Raw genomic sequence first — 23,356 nt, 5'->3', positions numbered from 1 at the left:
CTACAGAGACCGTCCATCGTGACGGAAGGTTCTAGAAGATCCGGGCAGGGATGGCTTCCTACCTTGCAGAGCTCCTTTTGAGCGCGTCGTTGGGCACGTGCTAACTCCTTGCACTTGGCCCCTCGGGAGGTGAGCGCTGGTGTCTTCTCGCATGGGGTCCGGACTTCTGGAAGCCAGCCGCCCCCCAGGTCCCCTTCACGGAAGTGTGTCCTAGGACCGTCTTTCCGGAGGGGGCTTGGGTTGGGGATCCCCCTGACTGGCTCTCCGCAGCACTCTGGCCCTGAGTGGATCAGCTCTGTCAAGACTTGTCTCCCATCCAAACCAGATTCCTTTGCTGAGAATCCCTCCCCTCCCCTAGACATTCCCATCTTCTACTTAACTCTCACACGAAGCTCGGGAGTCCCAGGGCTCACTCCATGCCCCTCCCACACTCAGGGCCTCAGTTACCACGTCTGAGCAACGGATGGCCACAGCCACGGCCGCACCTCCAGCTCTGACCTCTGTCCCGGGGGCCGGAGTGCACCCCCTTGACAGCTGCTCAGCTGAAAGGTCACGCTGCCTGAAGGGGGTGCCGGGACCCTCCCTTCCTCTCTCTCCAACCCCCCACGCCTGGTCCCACCGCTGTTCCCCCTCTCAGCTAGTGGTTAGTCTTGAAAAAACAACTTTATTAAGGTACGATTTATAAGCCGTAAGAGGCACCTCTCTTAAGGAAACCCACGCATGGACGTTCAGGGAATTTGCTGAGTCGTGCAGCCGTCACCGCCCTCTGCGTCGGGGATCTTCCCATTCACCGCCTGCCCGCAGCTTGTCCTCGCCCACGTCCAGCCCCTGCGTCCACTACCCTGCCTCGTGTCTCTGTGGTCTCCCTGTTGTGGGCACTCGGTGTTCATGGGGTCATGCAGGATGTGGATTCCGTGTCTGGTTTCTTTCACGCAGTGGAAGAGATTTGAGGCTCCTCCACCTTGTCTCCTTTCTACTGGCAGGGAGCATTCCGTCGATGGATGGGCCACACCTTGCTGTCCACGTTTTGGCCGTGAACTTCTGATTCTGTCGTCCGAGCCGGCATGCGGGGGTCCATCCCCGCCGGACGCCTTACCAGCCCAATGCCGGGTCCTGTCCTGAGCCCTCTGGGTCCCTTGGACCCCGGCTATCCTGTCCGCCTCCGTCACCCTGCCGTCTGTATCCCCGCCTTTCCCCCTGGCCCAGAAGAGCCCACCCAGCAGGAGACGCTCGTAGCGTAAACACAGTTCCACCGCGTCCTGTCGGTCTCCCCCAGGAGCCCTTAGGGTCTCAACGATGAGGATCAAATGCTTACCCGGTGCGCCTCCCCTGCCCCCACCGATCCTCCACGAGGTGGCCCTGTGGCCCTTGCTTCCCCTGCACCCCCAGCACACGCAGGTACACGCTCCGCAGGTACACGCTCGCGTGACTCCTTGGCCAGCGTCTCTCTCCGCCGGGGCTCCCGGTCTGTCTTGTGTGTCCTTGTGCCCCAGCGACTGGTGTCGCTGAATGAACACTGTCACTGAGAGAGTCAATGACGTCATCTGAACCCTCGTCTCCGACCAGTGAGGAGGGGACATCTGAGCAGAGCTGCTGTGGAAGGCTTGGTGCAGAGCGCATGACCTCGTTAATATTTGAGAAGGGGGATCTTGGCTTCTCTGGGTCGTGGGGTCCACGAGGAAGGAAGGAAGCAGAAGCGGGTAGGAGGCTCCTGCAAGAAGCCAGGGGGGCGTTGATGAAGGCGGAGGCCCGCGGACAGGTTCCTGATGAAGAAGTCGGTGGGATCGGAGGAGGTGTCACTCTTGCACGAGAGTGTGGTCTGGCCTTCCGAACGGTCCTTAATTGTGATGTATGTCAACAAGTTTTAAAATGCGATGCCTGTGTCTCGACAGTCTCTCAGTACAGGGGAGAAACAATATCTTGCAAAAATTGAGCTGAAATTCACCTTCTATACAGTTTGCCCATGAGAAGCACACAGTTCAACGGATTTGAGTAAATTCCCAGATGAGTGTACCTGTTGGCCGCAGTTACTCTTGGAACATTCTCATCACCCCGGAAGGAAACCCTCTGCCCCTCAGCAGTCAGCCCCCCTCCCCGTGCCGCGCAGCCCCTGGCAACCACCCATCTGCTTTCCATCCTCTGGATTTGCCTCTTCTGCACGTTCCCTCTCAGTGGAATCCCCCACTGTGTGGACTGGGAGACAGACCTGTGGTTTCCTTAGCTGTCTGCTTCTCCTGTGGGAGGCAAGCCCAGCATCCCTCAAGTCTGTCCCTGAGACCAGTGCTTACCACATTGGTGCCTTGAAAGCCACCATTAAATGGCCTCACGTGTCATCGAGTAGCCCAGGCAACACGGAGGTGAAAAACTCTTGCGTCCAAAAATGTGTTGGTCTTTCAGGCTGCCATTTTGATTCCGGATCTTCCTGTCTTGGAACGTATTCTTTCCTGCCCGCCCGTTTGCTGACCTAAAGGAAATTTGTTTGGGATTGTAGACTTCATTAGAAAATCAGTTGTACCTGACCCTGGCTTGAGCACATTTTCTGCCCTGAAAGAAAAGTCAGGAGGATTCAGGGGGCCGATGGAGACGATGGTGATAATGTTCTTCCTTCAAGAATTTTGACACTACGCAGTGTGGCCCAGGGCTGACTCCCATCTCCACCAAGGAGACCCCCAAGAGGCAGAGAGACGCCTTAGGTCTTTGTATGATGCTGTTTGTTTTTTTTAATATGCAGAAAACTGAAAATACAGGACAACACAAAGAATGATGTCATAAATACCATTGTATCTATCTATTATGAATCATTGACAGTGGTGAGCATTTTGTCACTTTTTTATCCCAGGATTAAAACGCTTGGCCCTATAAGGTCAAAGTCACCCTTAGTCCTCATGCCCAGCCCCCTCTCCTCAGCAGAAGCGCTGTCTTAAATTCAGTGTGAATCCCTCTTGCTCACTGCCTGTATGTATCAGTGATCGCTGTATAGTGTTGCGTCGTGTAAAAACGAACATATGTACCTGGCATCATACTGGGCGTGTCATTTGTAACTTATTTTTTCCACCTGGCAGGTATGTTTTTGAGATTTGTCTTTTAGATTATCCATCCATCAGTAATCCATTTATCCTTCCATCTCACCCTCCCTCTATCCCTTCCTCCCCCATCCATCCACCCCCCCCATCCAACTACCCATCCATCCTTCCCTCCCTTTACCCACCCACCCATCTATCCACCCACCCATCCACCCACCCACCCATCCACCCACCCACCCATCCACCCACCCACCCATCTCTCCATCTCTCAGTCTGTCTCTCCCTCCCTTTTTCATTACAGAAACAGATGGTCTGGATCTTTGATCTCTTCTTTGAGAGACCCTCCTGTGTCCTTTGTAGTCCCCATTTGGATCACTTTTGGGGGACGTGGAAGGCGTGGACTCTGGTTTTCTTTGTGGTTTCATTCATTGGTTGCTAAGGCCAAAGAGAGCCCCCCGCCCTTGCCCGGCCGCCGACTTCCCCCTGCCTCCATTTTCTCTGTGATGGCGGTGATGATCACCGACCTCCCTGTCCTTAAATGGAGTGGTTTACAGTTTACAGTTTTCATCAGGGAACTGGTGGGTTGTAAGTGGTTTAAAGCACGGCCAGGGCTCCAAGAGTAGGCCTTGATCATGGCAGGGCAGCTTGCTGAAGGCTGAGAGGGGCTTTACTTCCATTTCCATCATTAGGTAGTAGGGTAATGTTTTATACGCGAGAGGTCAGCCTGGCTTGCCGGGGTCTCCGTAGCCCGTGTGACAAATGTCTGAGTTGCTGTGCCCTTCTGCTTAAGCTTTTCTCTCTGAGAAGGTACTGTTTGGGGAAGTGGCTTTGGTCTGGAATGATTACACATTCTGCAAAAAAAAAAACCCTTGGCAAATCCCACATTGTGTTGGGAACACTGTGGTTCCAAAGGCCACGCTGGTGAAGATTAGGACGTCTCCTCCTCCCCCGGTGTCCCAGGCTGATAAGAATTACCCAGAAGGTGGCCATGCCAGGGCCGAACCGTCAATATTTAATTTTCTGCGTCAGATCCAAGAGCGAGGCACTTTTCCAGCACCTTCTGTGGTCAGATCTCTGTGACTCGTCCTGCTGGGTCTGAGTCCTGCCCGCCCATTTTTGACCTTTTTCTTCCCACACCTCCTCCCTGGATGGACGGGGGCTCGTTCCCCACAGTGTCCGTGTGGCGTCCACCGCCACCTCCCCGGCCCCTGCCCGTCTCCCGTCCACGTCACACCCCTGCCAGGGCAGCCCTCCTGGCCCATGTCTCCGTGTGCTTCTGGGACCCAGTGGGTCCGGCTCTGCCTCCAGGCCCGTGAGTTACAGCTGCACCTCTTACAGCTGTGTGGCTCTGGGAGCCATTCTGAGTTTTCCCTGTTCCCCTCTAGACTCAGGAGCACTAGTCCCAACCTCCGGAGCCCATGAGAAGACGTGTCAGCAGCTGCAAGCGTGTGGCCCCAACCCCAAACGTCCTGTCCCCGACTCCGCTTCCGGGGGCCGCCTGATGATGGCCATCAGGAGAGAAGAATTACCTCCCCTCCCTGGAGACGTGGGCCACCCCCAGATTCTGAGCGGCGCCTCTCCGTTTACCGTCACCTTGACAATGGCGGAGGACCACCAGTTAGCCCCTTAAAAATCAGCCCCAGCACTTGGTTCGCCCGCCGCTTCAACCGAGCACCAGGTGGTAGTTAGGCTTTTACTGTTTGAAAGGACTTATTCCGATTGGAAAAACGAATCCACGGCCGCTTTATCCTTTATTAGCGTTCAGACATCCAGAAGCACCCTCATGACTCCTGGCCTTCCTTCAGCACCCACGCACGAGGCTGTCCTCAGTCAAGGTCACCCAGCATTTCCTTTTCCCTCGGAATCCCTTATTTTAATCTTCATGCCTTAGCCATGAGGGCGCTTGCCTGTTTGTCCCCACAGGTTCCAGCCCGAGAGGTCTTTGTGCACAGCAGGGAGCAGTGTTTCCTTTGGAAACCGCCCAGTCCCGGTTTGGGTTGCCTTGGCGTTGGCTGTATTTCGGAGGTGGGCAAATCTGCGGATTGCACGTGAACAGCTGTTATTAAAGGCGCAAACATGCCTGAGTGTCCCTTGAAATGGCCCCTGGCAAGTTCTGTGTGTTATGGCTCTCTTATTTATTTATTTTTAACTTTTCTTTAATGTTTACTTTTGAGAGGGTGCGGAGGGGCGGAGGGAGAAGGAGACGCAGAATCCGAAGCAGGCTCCGGGCTCCGAGCTGTCAGCACAGAGCCCCACGCGGGGCTCGAACCCACGAACTACAAGATCATGACCTGAGCTGAAAGTTAGATGCTTGACTGACTGAGCCACCCAGGCTCCCCTATGATGGCTCTTTTAAACTGCATCCTAAAGGGACTGCTAATGACATAAAGTGTGGCCTGGAGGAAGTCTTAAATTGTGAAATGCACTTCTTTGCAATGTGTGGTGTGCTCAGAAGCCTGCATTTCTTTCAGCATATCCTGAGTTCTTGCTGGATGCTGCCTGCAGGTGCTCCAAGAGCTGGGATATTTATCCTCCCTCGGGTCTGTGTGTCCAGCTCTGGGTCCCCACAGGGTGATCCAGGGAGTGTCCCCTTGGCATCACGACCCCCGAATGCTTTGGCATCCTCTGTTTTTTTAACTCTTCTGGGTGGAAGTCAAGAGTGTGGTGGATTGAAGTGTCATCTGGGGAACACGAACGAACAGACGTGCTGGATGTAGTGGACCAAGAGTATCTGTGCCATCCGACCTTGTGGTGTCGACGGTTCTTTACTTGACCTCCAGACCGGGCCCTCTCACGGTGTTTATTTTATGCAGTGTGATATTTACCATTCTTTCAAGCTTTGTCTACCCCCTTCCCGACCTTTGTAAGACCTCACACAACAACGATTGCCATCATCCCCCTTGTATGGGACCCAGAGCAGATGTGGAGAACAGTTTACTCTTTTCCATGAAATTCTCTTGCCGTGTTATTGCAAGTCAAAACAAGAGATGTCCACTTGGGCATTGGTGGGCACATGACCCCAGAGCACAAGGGTTTTGATCCTTCATGGATTGTGTGAGTTTGTCGACACCTCAGACGTGGCCCACCCAGGCCTGTGGTCCTTAGTGTGAGGCAGAGACTTGGCCATGGTCACAGTGTTATGTGCTGAGTTGTCCCCCCCCCCCCATCCCTCTGCAGAAGTTCTAACTCCTGGCATCTTTGAATGTGAGTCTATTTGGAGGTGGGGTCTTTAAAGAGTTGATTCACGTAACATGAGGTCATAGGAGTGGGACCTAATCCAGTAGGAACAGTGTTTTAAAAAGGAGATCAGGACACAGACATGCACAGCGGGACGACCCCATGAGGACACGGGGGTAGGAGCCGTCCACACGCAAGGAGAGAGGCCTCGGGAGGACCTGGCCTTGCCCACGCCTGGGCCTTGGACACCAGGCCTCCAGTGGGGGACAGTGAATGTGTGTGATTTAAGCCCCCATCTGTGGTGTTTTGTCACGACAGCCCTAGGAACCTATACACCCAGCATACGTGGCAGACAGACTGGGTGTCTGCCTCTATCTGTGTCCAAGTCAGTGTTCTTCCCCTTGTGTCCTGGTATTCTCGGTTGTGAGCCTCACATCTTGCAGAACAGCTACGACTCATGCTGACCAAGCAGGAGAGTAGGCGGCTCTCACTCTCTTCATTTTAGACTTGAGTTTGGCCGTGAGCTTTACCAGTGGAAGGGTGGAGTTTCATACCCTTAACCACCCAGCCGACCACAGCTGTACTGCTTACAATTCTGCAAACACGGGTGCAAGTCTGCCCTCTCTGGATCTTTGCCGTATCTTAACGAGATAATGTGTTCCCGGTGTCCTGGGTGCAGAGCGAGCCCATGGTCACAGCAGCTCCCAGCATCCATCCTCACTGTGGTCAAGACCAGACCCTGCTCTGTGTCGGGCTATGTCACCCAGGAGCATTCCATTTCTGGAGGCTTGTGTTCAGTGTGGCTCACTTCCATCAGTGTATACGGAGCTTCAGGTGTGGATGTGCCAAGAAATAGACACACAGCCTTGTTCCCATGGAGCAGCTCATAGTCTGGAGTAGGGAGGGACACTAATCAGCGGGGTCGGGGGGGGCCTGTGCACAGGATTGAGGGGGGACATCTCAGAAGAAGATGTGGATGGTTTCCCTGTGTTCGAATGTGCCTCTCTCCACTGAGTCAAGGCCTCTTGGGGCTCAGAAGACCTGATGCTGGCCCCAGGAAACCCTAGGAGCTTCTGGGACAGACCCCTGAACTGAGGCTGATGTCGGTCACCGAGTCCCGCTCTCCCTGTTAGATTTCGCGGTTCTCTGCCCTGTCAGCCCCACCTCCCTTCCCAAGCTACCACGAATGCTCTGCTCATCAGGCCTGAGGGAGAAGCCGCTGTGAATTGGGCCTTGGGGATGTCATTACATCCTCGTGCAGTTTTCGGGTGTCTTAAGCCACACAGCCCAGCCCAGACACTCTGGGAGGTTTCCAGGTGGCTCTGGACGTCTCGGCATTTGGGGTGTCGCACCAGGAGATCAAAGAGTGACGGTTACTGAAATGTCATGAGGCAAAGTACATGCAGGATGGAGAGGCGGTGACCACAGGCTGGACAGGAGGGAGCAGCGGTCAGCCGAGTAGCTTGGGCTGTGGTCCGTGGGCGGTCAGATCAGCTCCCTGGGTTCTGTTCGGGACATTCGGTGGTCACCTCAACCTGGAGGGATGCTACAGAGGGTGAGTCCTGGGCCCTGTTGGGAGAGTGAGTATGATTTCAGCTGGCAGGTGAGGCAGGGAAGGGACGGTCAGCTGGAGGTGCAGGTGCACGGGGCACATACACGGCCTGGCGTGCCAGGTAACCCCTCTCCTTCCATGCGTGGTGGGTGCTACCTACGTGCTCACACCCGGCTCCAGGAAAGCCCACCGTGCGGCCAGCTCGGAAGACACCAGACACATCCCGCTGCCTTTCCTCCGTCACCCCTCCTCAACTCCCATCCTTCCCCAGCAGCCCATCAGGCACAGCCCTGCTGCGAGGGCAGTCCTGGCGTGGGTAGTCCAGTCAATGAATGACAGCTGGGAGGCATGAAAACCTCAATGAGAAAACCAGCCCTAGGCCATATTGGAGGCGGTGAGAGACTCCACTCTCAGACAGGATGGAGAAGCTGAACATAAGTGCTCAAATGAGCCCCCGTGGATGCCCCGAGGGAGGAGTAAGTAAGCTGTCTGCGAGGGCACGCACACCGTGGACCGGGCCCGGGAACAAAAAGCCACGGGAGGGTTGGGGATGGGAATTTCAGGTCAAGGGCTCAGCACAGGATCGGCAGGGGACAAATCTGGGGGGAGTGATGAGTCTGGCAGATGGAGCATGAAGACGGTTTCTACCTGAAGTGAGCTTTCCTCACCCCACTCTTACCACGTGATGCCTGATGAAGTGTTGAGAAGGATTGGTACCTTATTCCCGTCTCCCTATAGCCCTGGGAGATGGGTATGCTTCATAATCCGTCACAGGTATTCTCAGGGTGAGCGATTTGCCATATAGCACAGGGGGCATTGCCAAGATAGCCTGGGTGTCAGGAATCCTAGGGCCCAGCTACTGCCACTCAAGGGTGGCTTAGGGGAACGCCTTTATTCCTCTAGCTTCCGTCTTCCGCTTCTGTCTTCCGCTTCCGTCTTCCGCTTCCGTCTTCTGCATAAAGGGTCTTGTACCAGCCCTGGGAAGGGCATGGGTGGCAGGACACAAGATGACTGAGATGCGGGTCTTGCGCCTTAAGGAGCGCAGAGCCTGGAGATGACAATGACACCGTAGTGGTCAACATTTATTGAATCCTAATACGTAGGAACGGTGTAACCGCATTTCCCTTCACCACAACCACGAGTGAGCAGAATTATCATTATTATTGTTGTAGAGATAATTACGTGTAATCACATACTCTTACGTAATGAAAACAATCCGTACGGCACGCTTACATGTAACAAATACGATGATTACTGTTAATATAAAAACCATCATTATTATTCCCATTTCCCAGAAAACGAAGCTGAGTCTCAGATTCTCAAGTTCTAGGGCAAAGGACAACACGTAGGAGATTCTAAATCCTTTCTTTCAAAGGGAGAACGTCTAGCCTCTGAGGTCCCAATAGCTTTGCAAAATAGAGCGACAAAGTGCTGGGACACGGGTGCTGGGGGAGACGGTAAAACACGGCTGCGAGGAAGCGTGTTCCCCTTCCACCTGACGGCCGGGCCTTGGGCCGCACGCACAAAAGAAAGCCCTCGAAGGGCCGCAAAGCCGTTCCGACGCAGATGTTCGCCCAGTAGGAATCCCCTTCTGAAGTAAGGCTTGGAACCACCTCCTCAACCCAGCAGTGGCGGGACGGTTGCTCTGACAGGGCTTGAATACAAAGGCGCACACTGGCCACGAGCCCAAGCACACCGTCCGTTACGCACACGGCGAGTTAGACGCCAGCACACAAACGGGTAACTCGAGGGTCAACTCTCTGTTGCTGACAACGCGATCCAACAGCCCAGCCCAGCCCGAACTGACCGCTGCCCACACCCTCCCAAATCTCAGTGGTGGGACCACCTCCCATTCCGGGATCCCCGGAGATGCTCCTTGACTCCTCCCTGGCCTATACCTTCTAGGTCCCCCAAGGTTAATCTACAGCCTTGAGTGCTCGAGTCCCTGTCTGTGCCCCTACCCCTGCCCTGCGGGGTTTAAACCACAGACGTGTATTGTCTCCGGGTCCTGGGGGCTGGAGGCTGGGATCTGGGGGCAGGGAGGGCTGGGTCCTCCCGAGGCTCGGAGGGAGAGTCTGGGCCAGGCCCCTGCCCCAGCTGCTGGTGGCGATGCCTGGCGCTCCTTGGCTTGGAATGCACCGCTTCCGTCTCTGCCTCTGTCTTTGCGTGGTACGTGCACGTTTGTGCCTAAATTTCCCTGTTCAGAGGGACACAGTGGATTGCGGCCCGCCCTACTCTGTTACGACCTCATCTTAACTCGATTATATCTGCCAAGACCCTATTTCCAAATAAATCGCACGCACAGATAAAGGGGGTCAGGACGTCAGCATGCTTTGCGGGACACGTTCAACCCCTAACGGCCTGTATTATTTACGTTCTGTCTGACCCTTACAAGCCCATCCAGTTAGGTGGGTTCTGATTTTCACCCTGGGAACAGGGACTTCTGGGCCGGCGGGTTCGCCCAGGATCACAAAGGTAGTGTGGCTGGGCTGTAAGCCCAGGCCTTCCTGACCGCCAAGCTCCTGCTCCTTCTGGAAGTTTCTGAATTGGGTCTTCTTGGTGTTTCTTAGAGCAGGACAGTTCTTTGTTGTGCAGAACTGGCCCGCCCAGGGCATAGGCTCCACGGCCCCGGCTCCGCCCAGAGTGGCAGTGGGTGCTCTGTGATCACCTGCAAAGGCCCACGGGTCCCCTGGGAGCAGGTGCCAGCCTGTATTCCACTGGGTGCTCACCTGCTGGCCACAGTGCAGGGGCCCCAGGTCAGCCTGGGGTGCTGGCATCCAAGGGAACTTGGGTGTCTGTGTGGTTGGAACCAGAGGCCAATGGCGACTCCCGAAACAGGACTTGGCGTGTTTGTTATCTGCGGCCCCGCTCGGTCACGTCGGGCAGATCTAGTTTGTTGTGTCTCCAGATACTCCCGTCACCCAGCCAAGGCCGGCCGGGGCTGCGGCTGCAGTCATGAAGCGTCACCGAAGTGAACAGCCCACCCTCAGCCAGCCTGGTAGCCCCAAGGGAGCTCCGAGGTCACCCTTGAATTCAGCCATTGACAGTGGGGAGGGACGGACGGGTGAATCATGTGTAAGGGTCAGGTTTCCTGGCAGCGGGACCCTGGGCTGCCTGCTGAAGGTTCCTCATTGTTGAATGGGGCAGGTTCTTCTTACCTGGCGGGGAGGTGCTTCCCGGAGGCCGAGGCACGGGACGATGCGGGGAGGGCCTCCGTGTCCTTGGGCACGCCCAACCCCCAGTAGAGAACCCGTCCCAGCCTCCTGTCCTTTTTGAAGGTTTTTTTTACAGTGACAAGGCCATCTCGAGCCCCGGCTGATGGCTGTTCAATAGAACATCATTTTAATTCAACAAAAATGAGAAGTCACGGGGTGCCTGGGTGGCTCAGTTGGTGAAGCATCCAACTCTTAATATCAGCTCAGGTCACAATCTCGTGGTTTGTGGGATCGGGCCCCACCTTGGGCTCTGCACGGACAGTGCGGAGCCTGCTTGGGATTCTCTCTCTCTCTCTCTGTCTCTCTCTCTCTGTCTCTGTCTCTCTCCCTCTGCCCCTCCACTGCGTGTGCTCTCTCTCAAAAAAAAAAAACATTAAAAAAGTGGAAAAACAAAGTCTTTAAAAAAACGAGACGTGGTTAGAAGCAGATGTGATGCTGCGTTTGCTTTTCCTGGTTCGTTGGTGAATCTCCCAGAAGGGGGCCCGGGAGCATAACCCTTGGGTACTTAGTGGCACGGTTACACTTTTGCAAGGTGTGACTGATTTTGCAGGCCCCGTCTACACTCTTGAAGATTTAAAAAATTGCCACTCCTGGCACCCGATGGGATTTTTTAAGTCCAACTGTGTTTCATCACGGCCTTCCTTTCTGGTTTGGGAGTGGCGGGGCTGGTCTGTCCACAGTCCGGTGGAGTGGCACGGCCGCTTGCCGTGGACTTTCCCACCAGAGAGGTTACGAGCCGAGGCCTCCCTCCGTGTCGGAGATGACGTGCGGCCGACGTACGAGGGAAATCGTGCTGTGCTCTGCTTGAGCCGCGGGTCTCAACGCGTGTTCCCTGTCACCTTCACGCTCGTGACCAGTGCAGGTTTGGGGCCCGGACGTGCTGCCTCAGACGCTCTGCTGGGTGGCCAGGGGGTCGACACGGTGTCCACAAGCGCTGGGGGTTTGAGAAGCCCCACGCAGGGGGGGGAGCCGCCCGAGGCGGTCGGCGTCGTTGACCAGAAAACCACGGCCGGTGCCAAGGGTCTGAGTCAAGGCCGCAGAGGCCAGTGGCTCAGTCCTTGCTTTTCTCCTCCGGTGTTGACACCGTGTCTCCATCCGGGCGACAAGAGGGTCTGATCTCTCGTCCTGAAGCGTGGGGACGGGGGTCCGCTGCTCAGAGAACTTCTGTGGAAACACCTCTGACATCTCTGGCCACGTGCCGGGTGGGATGTGCCACTGATCAGGTGTCTTTGTCCTTCTCTGCAGAAGTGCCTTCGGTTTGACCCGGACGCGACCGTGTGGGTCGCGAAGCAGCGGATTCTGTGTTCCTTGAACCAGAGCCTGAAGGACGTCCTCAACTACGGGCTGTTCCAGCCTGCCAGCAACGGGCGCGACGGGAAGTTCCTGGACGAGGAGCGGCTTCTGCGCGAGTACCCGCAGCCCGCGGGCAAGGGCATCCCCTCCCTGGAGGTACCGGCGTCTGCCTCGCGGCCTGGATGCGGGGTGGGGGGGAGGACCTTCGCGGGACTCCAGGTCTGACTTCAACAGGGCAGCGACCCCCAAGTTCGAAGTTCGTTGCGAGGTTGGGGTTGCACCTGATTTGGCGAAGCTCAGACGGCCGCGCCAGCTCTTCTCCGTTTGTTTTGAGAAATCTTGGGGTGAGCCAACCTCGGGTGCGACTCAGGGTCATGTCGCGGGGGCCTGCGGGTCCTGGGGTGCGGAGTGGGGCCCGCTTCCGCCTCCCCGAGTCAGACTTCCGTCCCTGGATGTGGGCTGGCCAGTGGCCATCCGGCTGTGATCAGAGGCAGGATTTCCTTCCTGCTTCTTGCCCAGGAATGACCAGTGGGCTCGGAGCTGCTGTCGGTCCGGGCTGCCTCGTGAAGGGTCAGTGCGCAACCTGGGCCACACGCAGTGTGCCACCGGCCCCTGCCGCTCGGACCCCCGGCTTTACACGCGGTATTTCCGCGTGACGTATTAAGGCAGTTCTGCAAGTCGCTGGCAGGTGGTCATTTCTCCCGTTGCTGTTATCGAGTGATGAGGCTCATTTCGGCCTCCTCAAACAGCGGGGGGCTGCACGCGGGGAATCGTCACCGGCCCGTGAGCAAGCTGAGTGGGCTTTGCCATATTCTCAGCGACGAGATCACTCTGGAGTCAGAGAGGTCATGGACCGAGGCCGGACCGAATCTGCACGTGCCTGGGCTTGATAGAGACTTTGAGGCTGAGGGTATCGGGATCCCCATTTGGATGGAACATGTGTCAGACCAGAGGGAAGGGTTCAGTGGAGGAAAAGATGGGGTGCCACTTGGCATCCTGTGGTTCGCTGTTCCGACCTCAGTTTGCTTCTCTGTAAAAAAAAAAAAAAATCCCGCGTCAGGGCCTGTTAAGCACCAGACACTTCCTAGGCGTGCTCGCCGTGCACAGGACTGTCAAGGTCGGGTGTGCCGGAGCTCACGCTTGAGTGGCAGGTGACAGACCGGGAACAGGAAACGGGCGATTCATTTTGCGGACTGATCATTTCCACATTGGGAGTAAAACCTGGCGAGAAGACCAGGACGTCCAGAACCCACTCTTGATCAGAGGGTGACTCCGGCCGGTCTCCCACCCACCGAGAACCAAAGGAGAGGGTGTGGGGACACCCTGTAAGCTGGGCAGGGCAGTGCCGTGGACTCCAGAAGGGACACACTCGCCCTCCCTCCCACGTCCTGTCCAGGGACTTGTGTCAAGGGGCTGAGGGGGTGGTTTGTCTGGGGGGGGGGGCGCCTCTGTTCCCGCGTGTGCGTCACCCCACACGGGGCTCGGTTCGTTCCTGGTAGCTGTGTGGCCTGGGCCTGCCACCCAGCCTCTCTGGGCCTCGGGTTCCCGGCTTTGAAATCGAGGGGACGTTACTCCCGTCTTCCTGGGGGGCCGTGAGGCTCAAGGGAGGGTGTCCGCGGGCAGCTGGCAATCTCCTGCAAACGGGGGAGGGACTGTACTTCCGTTTACTCGTCTCCTCAGGCCTCCATCCCACCAGGTGATCCGCTGGGCGGAGGGAGACGGGCCTGGCCTCCCACCGGTCGGGGCGGCCGTGGCCGTGAGCTCTTTGCCCCTGAGAATTTTGGTAGAACGTGGTTGGCTGCGTGTGAAGCACTGAGAAGAGATCAGGGAAAGGGTTTGTGTTGGGAGCTGCGTCCCCGTCGCCACAGGCTAGACACGAGGGCGCCTCGGGAAGCTGTCCTCCTCCTCTGAGCACTTCCCGTCCCGCCAGGGGACGTTCGCGGCCCCAGCGTCTTTTTACACCCCGAAGGAGTCCCGGTGACTCGGATTCCCTTAGAGGCGTCAGTCAGTGAGCCCCCACCTCTCCCGACGTCACCCTCGTGGCTCCCGAAACCTCGGAGGTCTGACGGGTACGGACCGGGTGTTCGAGGGGCTCACGCAGCCCAGGGTGCGGGGCACACGAGCACGCGGTCCTGCTCGAGTCTAGAACCGGGGGAAGAAGTCCTAAACCAGGTCTGGGGCCCCTGCTGGCGGTCCGGCCAGGGGAGACGGACGCCTGCGGCCCGCGGCCAGCGCCCGTGGTCCCGGAACTTTCCACCAAACTTCCGGGCTTCACCACGGGCTCGTTTTGGCACTTGACAGAAAGCCCGGTTTCAGTCCGTGCGACAGGAATTTGTCAGTTCGGACCCTGTATGTGCAGTCGGTGCCAGGATGGGCCCCCCGCCCCCGCTGCCCCACACCGTCCTTCCTGCCCCACCCCCACCCGCGCTCGTGCGAACCCCCGGGCTGTGGCGGAACCCAGGGAGGTGTGGGGCACATCTGGCCAGAGCCAGTCCGGGCCAGGATGCCCACGCACCGTCCTCGGGTGTCCCCACCGACAGATCGGGAACCGGAGTCTGAGATGGGAAAGCGTCTGCCCCGGGCTGGCGGGACGTCGGTGGGGCTGGAACCGAACAGGTGTCCTGACCGGGAGTCTTCCCGCAGACCGCTGGTGCCCTCCCCAACCGTCAGTAGCGCCTCCGGCACGTTTTATCTCCGAGGGGCCTCCGGGCGCGGCCTGAGGCAGAGGTGCTGGGGTTCAAGGCCGACTGGCACCCGCACGTTGGTCTTGGGCACTTCCGACGTCGGAGGAAAACGTGTGGTTTCCAGTTTGGTGACGGGGGGGGGGGGGGGTGTGCACGTTTGCGGGGAGAGCCCGGGCCAGACCTGAGGCACGGGGGACGCTGGCTTCGCCGGGCCGGGCTTCTCACGCACGTTGGTGGGGAAGGACGTCAAAGAAACATCCTGATTTGTCCACGGGGCCACACGCACGGCCATGAGGACCCCGATCACCACTAATGCAGAGGAGCGCCTGCGTGGCTTCTCTGTGGGAGGATACGCCTCCTTCGTCCCTTTGGGTGGCTCTCCTTTCCGTGGCTTCTCAGCCCCGTGGCTGCGGATCCCTGCAGGTGTCATTCTTGCGATGTCAGGGGTCTGTGGGATGACTGTGCTTAGTTTCCCCGGGAGAGTTAGCGGTGGGGCCCCTGCCTTCCGCGAGGCGGCCTTTGAACACCATGTGATGTACTCACGTGTTTTCTTTCTTCCTGTCTCCATCTCTGTGCCAGTTTCGATACAAGAAGCGGGTGTATAAGCAATCCAACCTGGACGAGAAACAGTTGGCCAAGCTGCACACAAAGGTAGGCGGGGACGGCTGCCGTTTCCACACCTGGCCTCGTGTCTCTTACGTGGCATCGCCGTCTCCACGATCAGGGGGCCACGAGGTTTCCTCGGAGGCGGGACCCCGCCGCAGGGTGGGTCCGGACTTGTGCCCTCGGGGGCAAGGTGCATGCACCTGCATGTCCTCCGCTGGCGTGGCCCCCGTGGGCCTGACCAAACCACACAAATGAACGCGCCTTCCTGGTGCCCGGAAGGGCGTCCGCCCGCCAGAGCCCCTGGACGTGGCTCTCCTCTCCTCCTGTGTGATGAAAGCATGCTGGTGGCAAACTTGTGCATCGACTGGCATCGGAGGGGACGCTGCTGTAGGCACGTCCCCCTGGGTGTTTCTGGGAGGAGGGGTAGCCATTTTCTCTGAGCCACCGCTGGCGACAGGGAGGACAGCACTGAGCACAGAGTCAGCGAAAGAGCTGTTCGCACAAACCACCCAGAGGTGAGGCCTGCACGTGGCCGGCAGGGTTGACACAGAGAGCCGTGGGCTGCGGTCCGTGAGGGCTGGCTTGCTGGCGGGGCTCCTGCCCTTGGTCGGGGATGCCGTGCGTGTCCAGGGGCTGCTGGGGATGGAGCGCGTGGCTGCATCTGCCTTAGTGCTGGAAAGGATGTGTGATTTCTGAGGATGCCCGAGGACGTGAGCCCAGGGAGGGCCAGCATCAGGAAGCCGCCTGGACCCTGCCCCTCGCCTGTCCCGGTGCCGTCCAGGAGAGCTCGCGGAGGGCGTTCTCAGCCAGCGGCTTCCCCTGGCTTTTGTTCTGTCCCCGATTTGTGCCGCGGTAGACGCGTGGATTTTACCGTGCTCAGTGGTTACGGTACGCCGTTATTTCTTTCTGTGCTCAAGTTGCCCAGATGTGGCCGGCTCTCTGCCCTCCGGCATGTCCCCACCGTCCTCTGAGTGCTGACAACTTTGTGGCCCAACTAATGTTCCTGGCCCGCGTGCACATTCCTTGCCCAGCCTTGGAATCTGCCGGGGTGGCCGTGTTTAGACCCCAAGGTCTGGAGGAGGCTTCTGGCTGTTCTGATTACTTTCTGAAGTGTAGATAAGAACGTGCTTTCAGATTAATAAGAACGTTGGTTAGTAAATAGCAGTGAAAGCGTTAAGTGACACCCAGTGTCTCTTGTGTCGCTGGGCATCTGTTAATTCTGGCCGTGGAATGTACAGAAAACATTCGGGCAGAGAACCAGCCTGTGTCGGCGGGCCGGAGGTCCCGGAGCCCTCGCTGCTGCCCCTGCGGTGTGTGTGGGGAGCCCGGTGCAGGGGGCTGCAGAATCGGGCCCGCGGCAAGGGTTGGCGTCTTCACGTGGAGCAGACGGGATACCGTGGTCGTCGTCAGGTAGCCCGGGGGCCGTCTGGTCCCTGTTGCAGACGGGGCCGGGCAAAGCTGGGGAGACATCACTCCCCGCCAGGGCTGACCCACGGATCATTTTGACCTCCCGAAAAGTGAATGTCTCTCCTCACCTTGAATCGCTCTGTGCCCAGGCGTCCCTGTTTCCATCCACGTAGTCACGGGGTCCACCCAAAAGTGGATTAGCCCAGCAGGAGGCTGCCCTGTCCGCTCTCCGTCGCAGCTGCTGCTTTCGAGACTAGAGAACACGAACAGCAGTCCCTGGGCCTCACGTCCCGGAGGTGGAGTCTGACGGCCTGGGTGGACCCGGGAAACTAGTTTTTCAAAGGGGTCCAGCTGGTTTGTCCTTTCAAAAGCAAAGGAAAGTCCTGTGGCTCTTGGCGACGGTGAAAGGCTGAAAGGCGAGAGATTTCTGAAACCCGCATCCAGGGCGGCCTGGTTGCACGTGCCGCGTGCTGGGCTTCCAGATGCCCAGCCGCTGCCTGGTGGGTCCACAGTGCCCGGCGGGGGGGCGGGGGCAGGGGCAGGGGCGGGGGCGGCTCCCTCTCCAGGGCAGAAGCCAGGGCACACCCTGTCAGGAACCTTCCCGGTGACCCGTTAAGACATTTCTGTCTTTTCGTTTTTCTCTTTAGACCAATCTGAAAAAGTTCACGGACCACATTCAGCACCGCTCGGTGGAAAAGATCACCAAGATGCTGGAACGCGGCTTGGATCCGAATTTCCATGACCCGGACACTGGAGGCAGGTCCCGGGTGGGGGGGGACGTCAGTACGCCTCGCTGCAGCGTGGGTTGAGTCCGAGGAGGTGCTTCTGTCGGCACCCTGCACACGCGTGTGCGACACTGACACGTCCCTTGGTTCTTGAAAGGGCTTTGTCACTCCTGCGTGAGTCGCGGGCGAGGGGGGCTGAGCCGGGCACCCGGCCCGGCACCCGGCACGCGATCGGCACTCGTCCACAGCTGCCGAACGAGTGAACGGATGAAGGAGGGAACGGATGGCAAGGCGTACGAGCTGTCGTGCACCCCCCGTGGGACACGCGCTGACACGCGCACGTCTTCCTAACCTCCTTCCGCGTGTGGGCCGCTGGTCGTTCTCGGGTCAGAATCACAGGGGTCCCCGACCTCGGCCCCCGTGACGTCGTCTTTTTTAAACACTGCCTCTTCTTTAACCTCATCCCCCTCCCCGGTCTTACCGAGACGTAGTTGACCTGTAACGTCGTGTTGGCTTCGGGCTGCAGCGTAACCACCCGATACGTGTACGTGCACCTTGGGAACTGAGCCCGTAAGCCTGGTTAACATCCCTTCAGCGACTCGCACATGTGCCCTACGGTGACGTTAGCTCTCGTCCCCGGGCCGCACCGACGTCCCCAGGTCTCACCCGTCTTGTGACTGGAGGTTGGTGTCTTTGACCACCCACACCCGCCATCTGCTCTCTTTAGGGAGTCGGCGTTTTTAGGTTCGGCGCGTTGGCTCACACGGCATCTGTCTGCCTGGCTGAGGTTGCGCCGGGCCCTCTGGGTCCATCCGTGTTGTCAGGAGGGTGGGGCTTCCTTCTTTTTTATGGTGGGACCCTGCTCCACGGTGGGGCCGGGCGCTTGTTTGTGGGGGGAGGCGTCTGTGTTGTGGGGCGTTCACAGCACCGCTGGCCGCCACCCCAGGCACCAGTGGCACCCCCAGGTGTGACGACCAGACTGTCTGCAGGCATTGCCCAAGGTCCCCTGGGGCGGAGCGCAGTCACCTGGGGGGAGGGTGTCCCCTGCCGGGAGGCACGCCAAGCTGGGATGGCCGGGAGGACTCAGGTAGGCTCCGTGGCAGCTGGAGTGTTTGTCCCTGCAGGTTGGTCACCTCGGGCGGGAGAGCGCTCCTCCTGGACTCAGCCAGTAGGGCCCCCGCTTCCCCTCCTCTGGGGACCGGCCGGCCCTCTGTCCGGGCCACCGTCACTTAAATGTGTCCCACCGCTCTGGGCCGTTACTGGGCCCACAGCAGATGCGTATGTCAGCTCAAGAATGGAGCCTTCTCGTCATCTCTAGGGGCTCCTCTGACCCCCTCGAGCTGGGACAGGACCCCCACCTCGTGCCCGTCCAGCCGAACGTGTCCTCCCCCCCACCCCAGCTCAAGCTGCTGTGCCGTGATCACCGTTGACTTGTGTGTCTCCTAAATTTCACTTCTGACCACAGCTTCAGTGCCCGAGACGCCAGGAGATGGGACACGTGGCAGGGGGGCACCGAGGGCACACGTGGAGGGGACACAAGGACACACATGGAGGGGGCAGAAGGCACATATGAGGGGACACAGAGTGCATGCATAGAGGGGACAGAAGGATGCACATGGGACACAGAGCACACGTGGAGGGGACACAGAGCACGCATGAGGGGTCACGGAAGGCACACTTGAGGGGACACACAGGGCACACATGGAGAGGGCGTGTGTCTGTGTTGTCTGTGGGTCCTTCCTTGGGGCAGCCTTTGGCCTGGGCGTCCGCCAGCCTGGCCTCTTCCGTGGCAGTTTCCAGATGATTCCACGGGGCGGGGCCGGCGGTAGGGGGAGGTCGAGGGTCTGCTCTGGGCTGCCCTTCTTCCCGCACGACCCCCTCGCCCGGAAGCAGCAGTCGGCAGTGACGCGTCTTCCAAGGCAGACCCTCACCCGGCTTCCAGAGCCACACGGCTCAGAGCCCGGGTTGTCTCCAGACAGACGCCTGTGCCCTTTCCCGTGCCCTGCCTGGAGCTGGACGCCGCGGCCCGTAGGGGCCCATGTCTTCCTCTAGGGTGCCCCGTCTCTGCTCCGGCCGCTGCTTCTTGCCATCGAGCAGTGTGGGTTTGGATTTGTTTTCTCGTCTGGACAGAGAAACTAGAGACTTGTTTTCAATTGTTCTCCCAGGGTGGCAGCCAGACGTGAATTGTCTGGGTCAGGATTTCTTTTCTTTTTTTTCTTAATTTTTTTAATGTTTATTTATTTTTGAGAGAGACAGAGGCAGAGCGTGAGCGGGAGAGGGGCAGGGAGAGAGGGAGACACAGAGTCCGAAGCAGGATCCAGACTCTGAGCTGTCAGCACAGAGCCCGACACGGGGCTCGAACTCACAAACCGTGAGATCATGACCCGAGCCGAAGTCAGACGCTTAACCGACTGAGCCACCCAGGCGCCCCCTGGGTCAGGATTTCTCCTGGTGGTAGTTAATATTCTTCTGTTAAGCGGAATCTTCCCTGGTTTCTCTTCACCCTCTTTTTTTTGCTTTTAAAATCAGCCGACGTTATTTGTTAATGGTTTACAGAAAAGTTAGTGGATAAAGTGGGAGTTCTGTGGTCCGATAACCACCAGCTTCCCGCGTTGGCGTGGCTGATGGTCACACCCCACGAGCCGGCTATTACTAATTAGAGTCCGCGGGCTACCCCCGGGGGTCGCTGTTGGTCTTGCACATCCTGTGGGTTTTGACAGACGCCGTGACGTGTCTGTCCCTACAGTGATACACAGACTCGTTTCCCTGCCCAAGAGGCCCTCGGTGCTCCATTCATTCCCCCTCCGTCCCCGCCGACGCCCGGCAGACCCCAATGTCTTTACTGCCTCCGTGGTTTTGCTTTTTCCAGGGTGTTGTAGACTCAGAACCCTATAGTATGTGGCCTTTTCACACTGGGTTCTTTCACTTGGTTAGATGCATCTGTGTTTCCTCCGTAACATTACGGCGTGGGAGCTCACTTCCCTTTGGCGCTGAACGCGATCCCGTTGTCTGGAGGGACCACAGCTTGTGTGTCCGCCACCTGCTGAGGGGCGTCTTGGCTGCCTCCGGGCTTTGGCAATTGTGAAAAAAGCTGCTATAAACATCCGCGTGCAGGTTTTTTTTTTTACCGTATGTAGGTATAACTAACAAAGAGCGAACACAGCAAGTTTTATTTTTAAAGGCCAAACAAAACACGTACGGCCTGCAGAAAGGGCGTGTAGTTAAGATACAAAGCGCTGAAGCAGAGGCCGCGTGCGGCCCCGAGACCCTGAGCAGGCAGTGCCTCCGGCCCCTCGCTGCGCCCCAGCCCCGCCACTCTGTCCCCAGCGTCTTCGGATTCCTCATGCGCGTCCGCACGCCAGGCGAGAAGCAGCTGTTCCCGTCGAGGGACGGGGAGAGTCTGGGGACGCCTGGCTGTGTGGGGTGCAGTCGAAGGGGCCTCTCCGGTCTCGGTGGGATGACGGTACCCAACGGGGCGGGAGCGCTGGAGTGTCACCCGGCAGAGCGCATCACGTGTCCAAGGGCGATGCGTCATCTGCCATGAGGTCTCCGGAAAGGCCGTGCCGTGTTAGCACCGCGGAAACTCGAGATGTGGTGTTCTCCTTGTTTTGGACCCACGGGGACGACTCAGAGTTGGCCGTAGTGGGCTGCCTCCAGACAACAGCTCGTGTGACCAACTTGTCCCCGTTCTCCTGAAATGGCCCTGGTTTCCACACAGAAAGTCCCATGTTTGGGGTTCCCCTGGTCCCAGACAAACTGGTGCAGTCACCCTAGGGTGACAGGGCGCTTAATACCGCTGTGCTTACGTCACAGCCTGCTAAGTGTCCCGTGATGTGTCGAGGGTGTGGAAAGCCTCTTGCGCCTCAGTCCTCTTACGTCCCACGAAGCTGGCCTCTTTGCGCCCCAGTGTCCTCTGGGAGCCAAGGAGGTGGAGCCCAGGTTTAATTGCTCTGAGACCGCAGGGTCCCTGCTGTCACCCCCGGGGGGGAAAGGAGGTGGGTCTCTCTTCTCACACGCGTGCCTGGCGGGACGCAGCCGGGCCTCCGGCTGGTGCAGAGGGTCCAGGACCGGAGGGTCTGTGGTCGCTGAGCGAGCCCCCTCCCGTCCCCGGACGGGACCACGGGCTGCAGCACCGTCCCACGTGCTGACGCCACACCATCACCCTCACCGGCTCTGACAACTGGAGCGGGTGTCCACGCTGAGTTTGGTGACTTTCGCAAAGCCACTTGGCGAACAGCAGGATCCGCTGAGAAGCAGACTTCTTCGCCCCGCCCCGCCCTGCGCAGGCAGTAGAAAGCAGCGGGCTTCCTAAGGGCAGGAAACACGACGTTCAGACGTGGGCCGCGTCCCTGTGCTCGGGCTGTGCGGTTCTCTGGCGCTTCTGGGCCACCCGCGGGGCCCCGAGGTTGAGGAAGTGGCCCTTCGGATTGAAGGATGCACAGGAGATAATTAAATCTCCATGGAACCGCCTGTCAATTAAAACAAGGCGGCCTGTGATCACAGCCAACCGTCGGTGCCCGTTCTAGTGGAAATTTTAACAAGTGACGGCCAAGGTGGTCTAAAGAACTGAAGCCTTGGCCACCAGGGTCTGGGGGCTCATCTCCTGCTTTGGCTGGAACCGCTGGGACAACGCATGTGGTATTTTGAGCCCCAAGAAGGAAACAAAACGAGCACTTTGAGCGAAAATGAGTTTAGTGCTTTTATTTCGCACCGCGCTCCCCAACTTGAGGGAAGCCCGGGTACCACGAGGGCGGGGTGTTGATAAAGCCAGAAACGTCTTTCGACTCTTGAAACGTATTGAGAAGTAAAAGACTTCTCCTTGATCGAGTGGGTCTCGCCAGGCACCTGTGGTGAGATCCAATTTGGAGTTAGTTTCCGGGCCAGTGATCGTAGCTTGTCAGCTTGTCGGGCTGGCGTGGATTGTCATCCGTGCCGACGTGTGCTCGGGTCCACCACGTGTCACCGCAGCCTGGCTCCTGGGAGTCCCTACCCAGCTCCCACACGGCCCAGTTAGAAGGCTACGCGGGCATTCTGGATCCCTGTGCACTGAGCCTGGCCTCCTCCGAGCGCCGGCCTTGAGATCAGAAGAAACGCGTTGGACGTGGGTGGCGGCCAGGGTCTGTAAGCGGCTGGCTCCCTGCAGCCGCTGAGTGAATCCCGGGATGAGGCCCTCCAGAAAGAACAGCAACGGGCAACGGGAGAGGGGCAGTTTGAGCAGACGCGCTCTGGAACCTCGTGGACGTCGGTCTGCAGAGGGTCGGGGACTGCGGACGAGGTCTGTGCCACCACGGAGGAGGTCCGGGTCATCTGGCTGGTCAGGCGCACTTCCTGGTCCAAAGAGGGCCTGTCTTTACATGGGAGCTCAGGCAGAACAGCCAGTGATGTTACGGATTTGCTTACTTCTGCCCACCGCGTTTCAGCGAGGGCTACAGGAGACACATCAAGGTGCTTGCGGTGAAGAGGAAGGACATTAAGCGAGGAAGGAATTGGGTGGGGGCAGGACGAGGGCCCGCAGCGGGGGCTTGGCCCCGGGACACACCCCAGGGCTGGCTGGGGGAGAGGAGGTCAGGCTGGGAACGCCTCACAGCACCCCGTGACGTGAGGTGCACGTTCCTCAGGACGCCAGCCGGGGACAGGTCAGTGGCGGCATTGTCCTATCAGACCATCGCCTGCA

At 58.4% G+C, this 23,356-nt stretch overlaps 1 protein-coding gene across 1 annotated transcript in view; it reads left to right on the top strand.

The window, feature by feature from the left end:
• SHANK2 (SH3 and multiple ankyrin repeat domains 2) overlaps nucleotides 1-23,356 on the top strand; it is a 476,763-nt gene that overhangs the window by 53,220 nt on the left and 400,187 nt on the right. The window contains 3 exon segments of the mRNA XM_043581937.1: nucleotides 12,213-12,416; nucleotides 15,524-15,595; nucleotides 17,605-17,713. Coding sequence (XP_043437872.1) covers nucleotides 12,213-12,416; nucleotides 15,524-15,595; nucleotides 17,605-17,713 — 385 coding nt within the window.

Source organism: Prionailurus bengalensis, chromosome D1 (assembly GCF_016509475.1).
Source record: "Prionailurus bengalensis isolate Pbe53 chromosome D1, Fcat_Pben_1.1_paternal_pri, whole genome shotgun sequence".
Lineage (NCBI taxonomy): Eukaryota > Metazoa > Chordata > Mammalia > Carnivora > Felidae > Prionailurus > Prionailurus bengalensis.
This window is presented reverse-complemented; position numbering and strand designations above follow the sequence as displayed.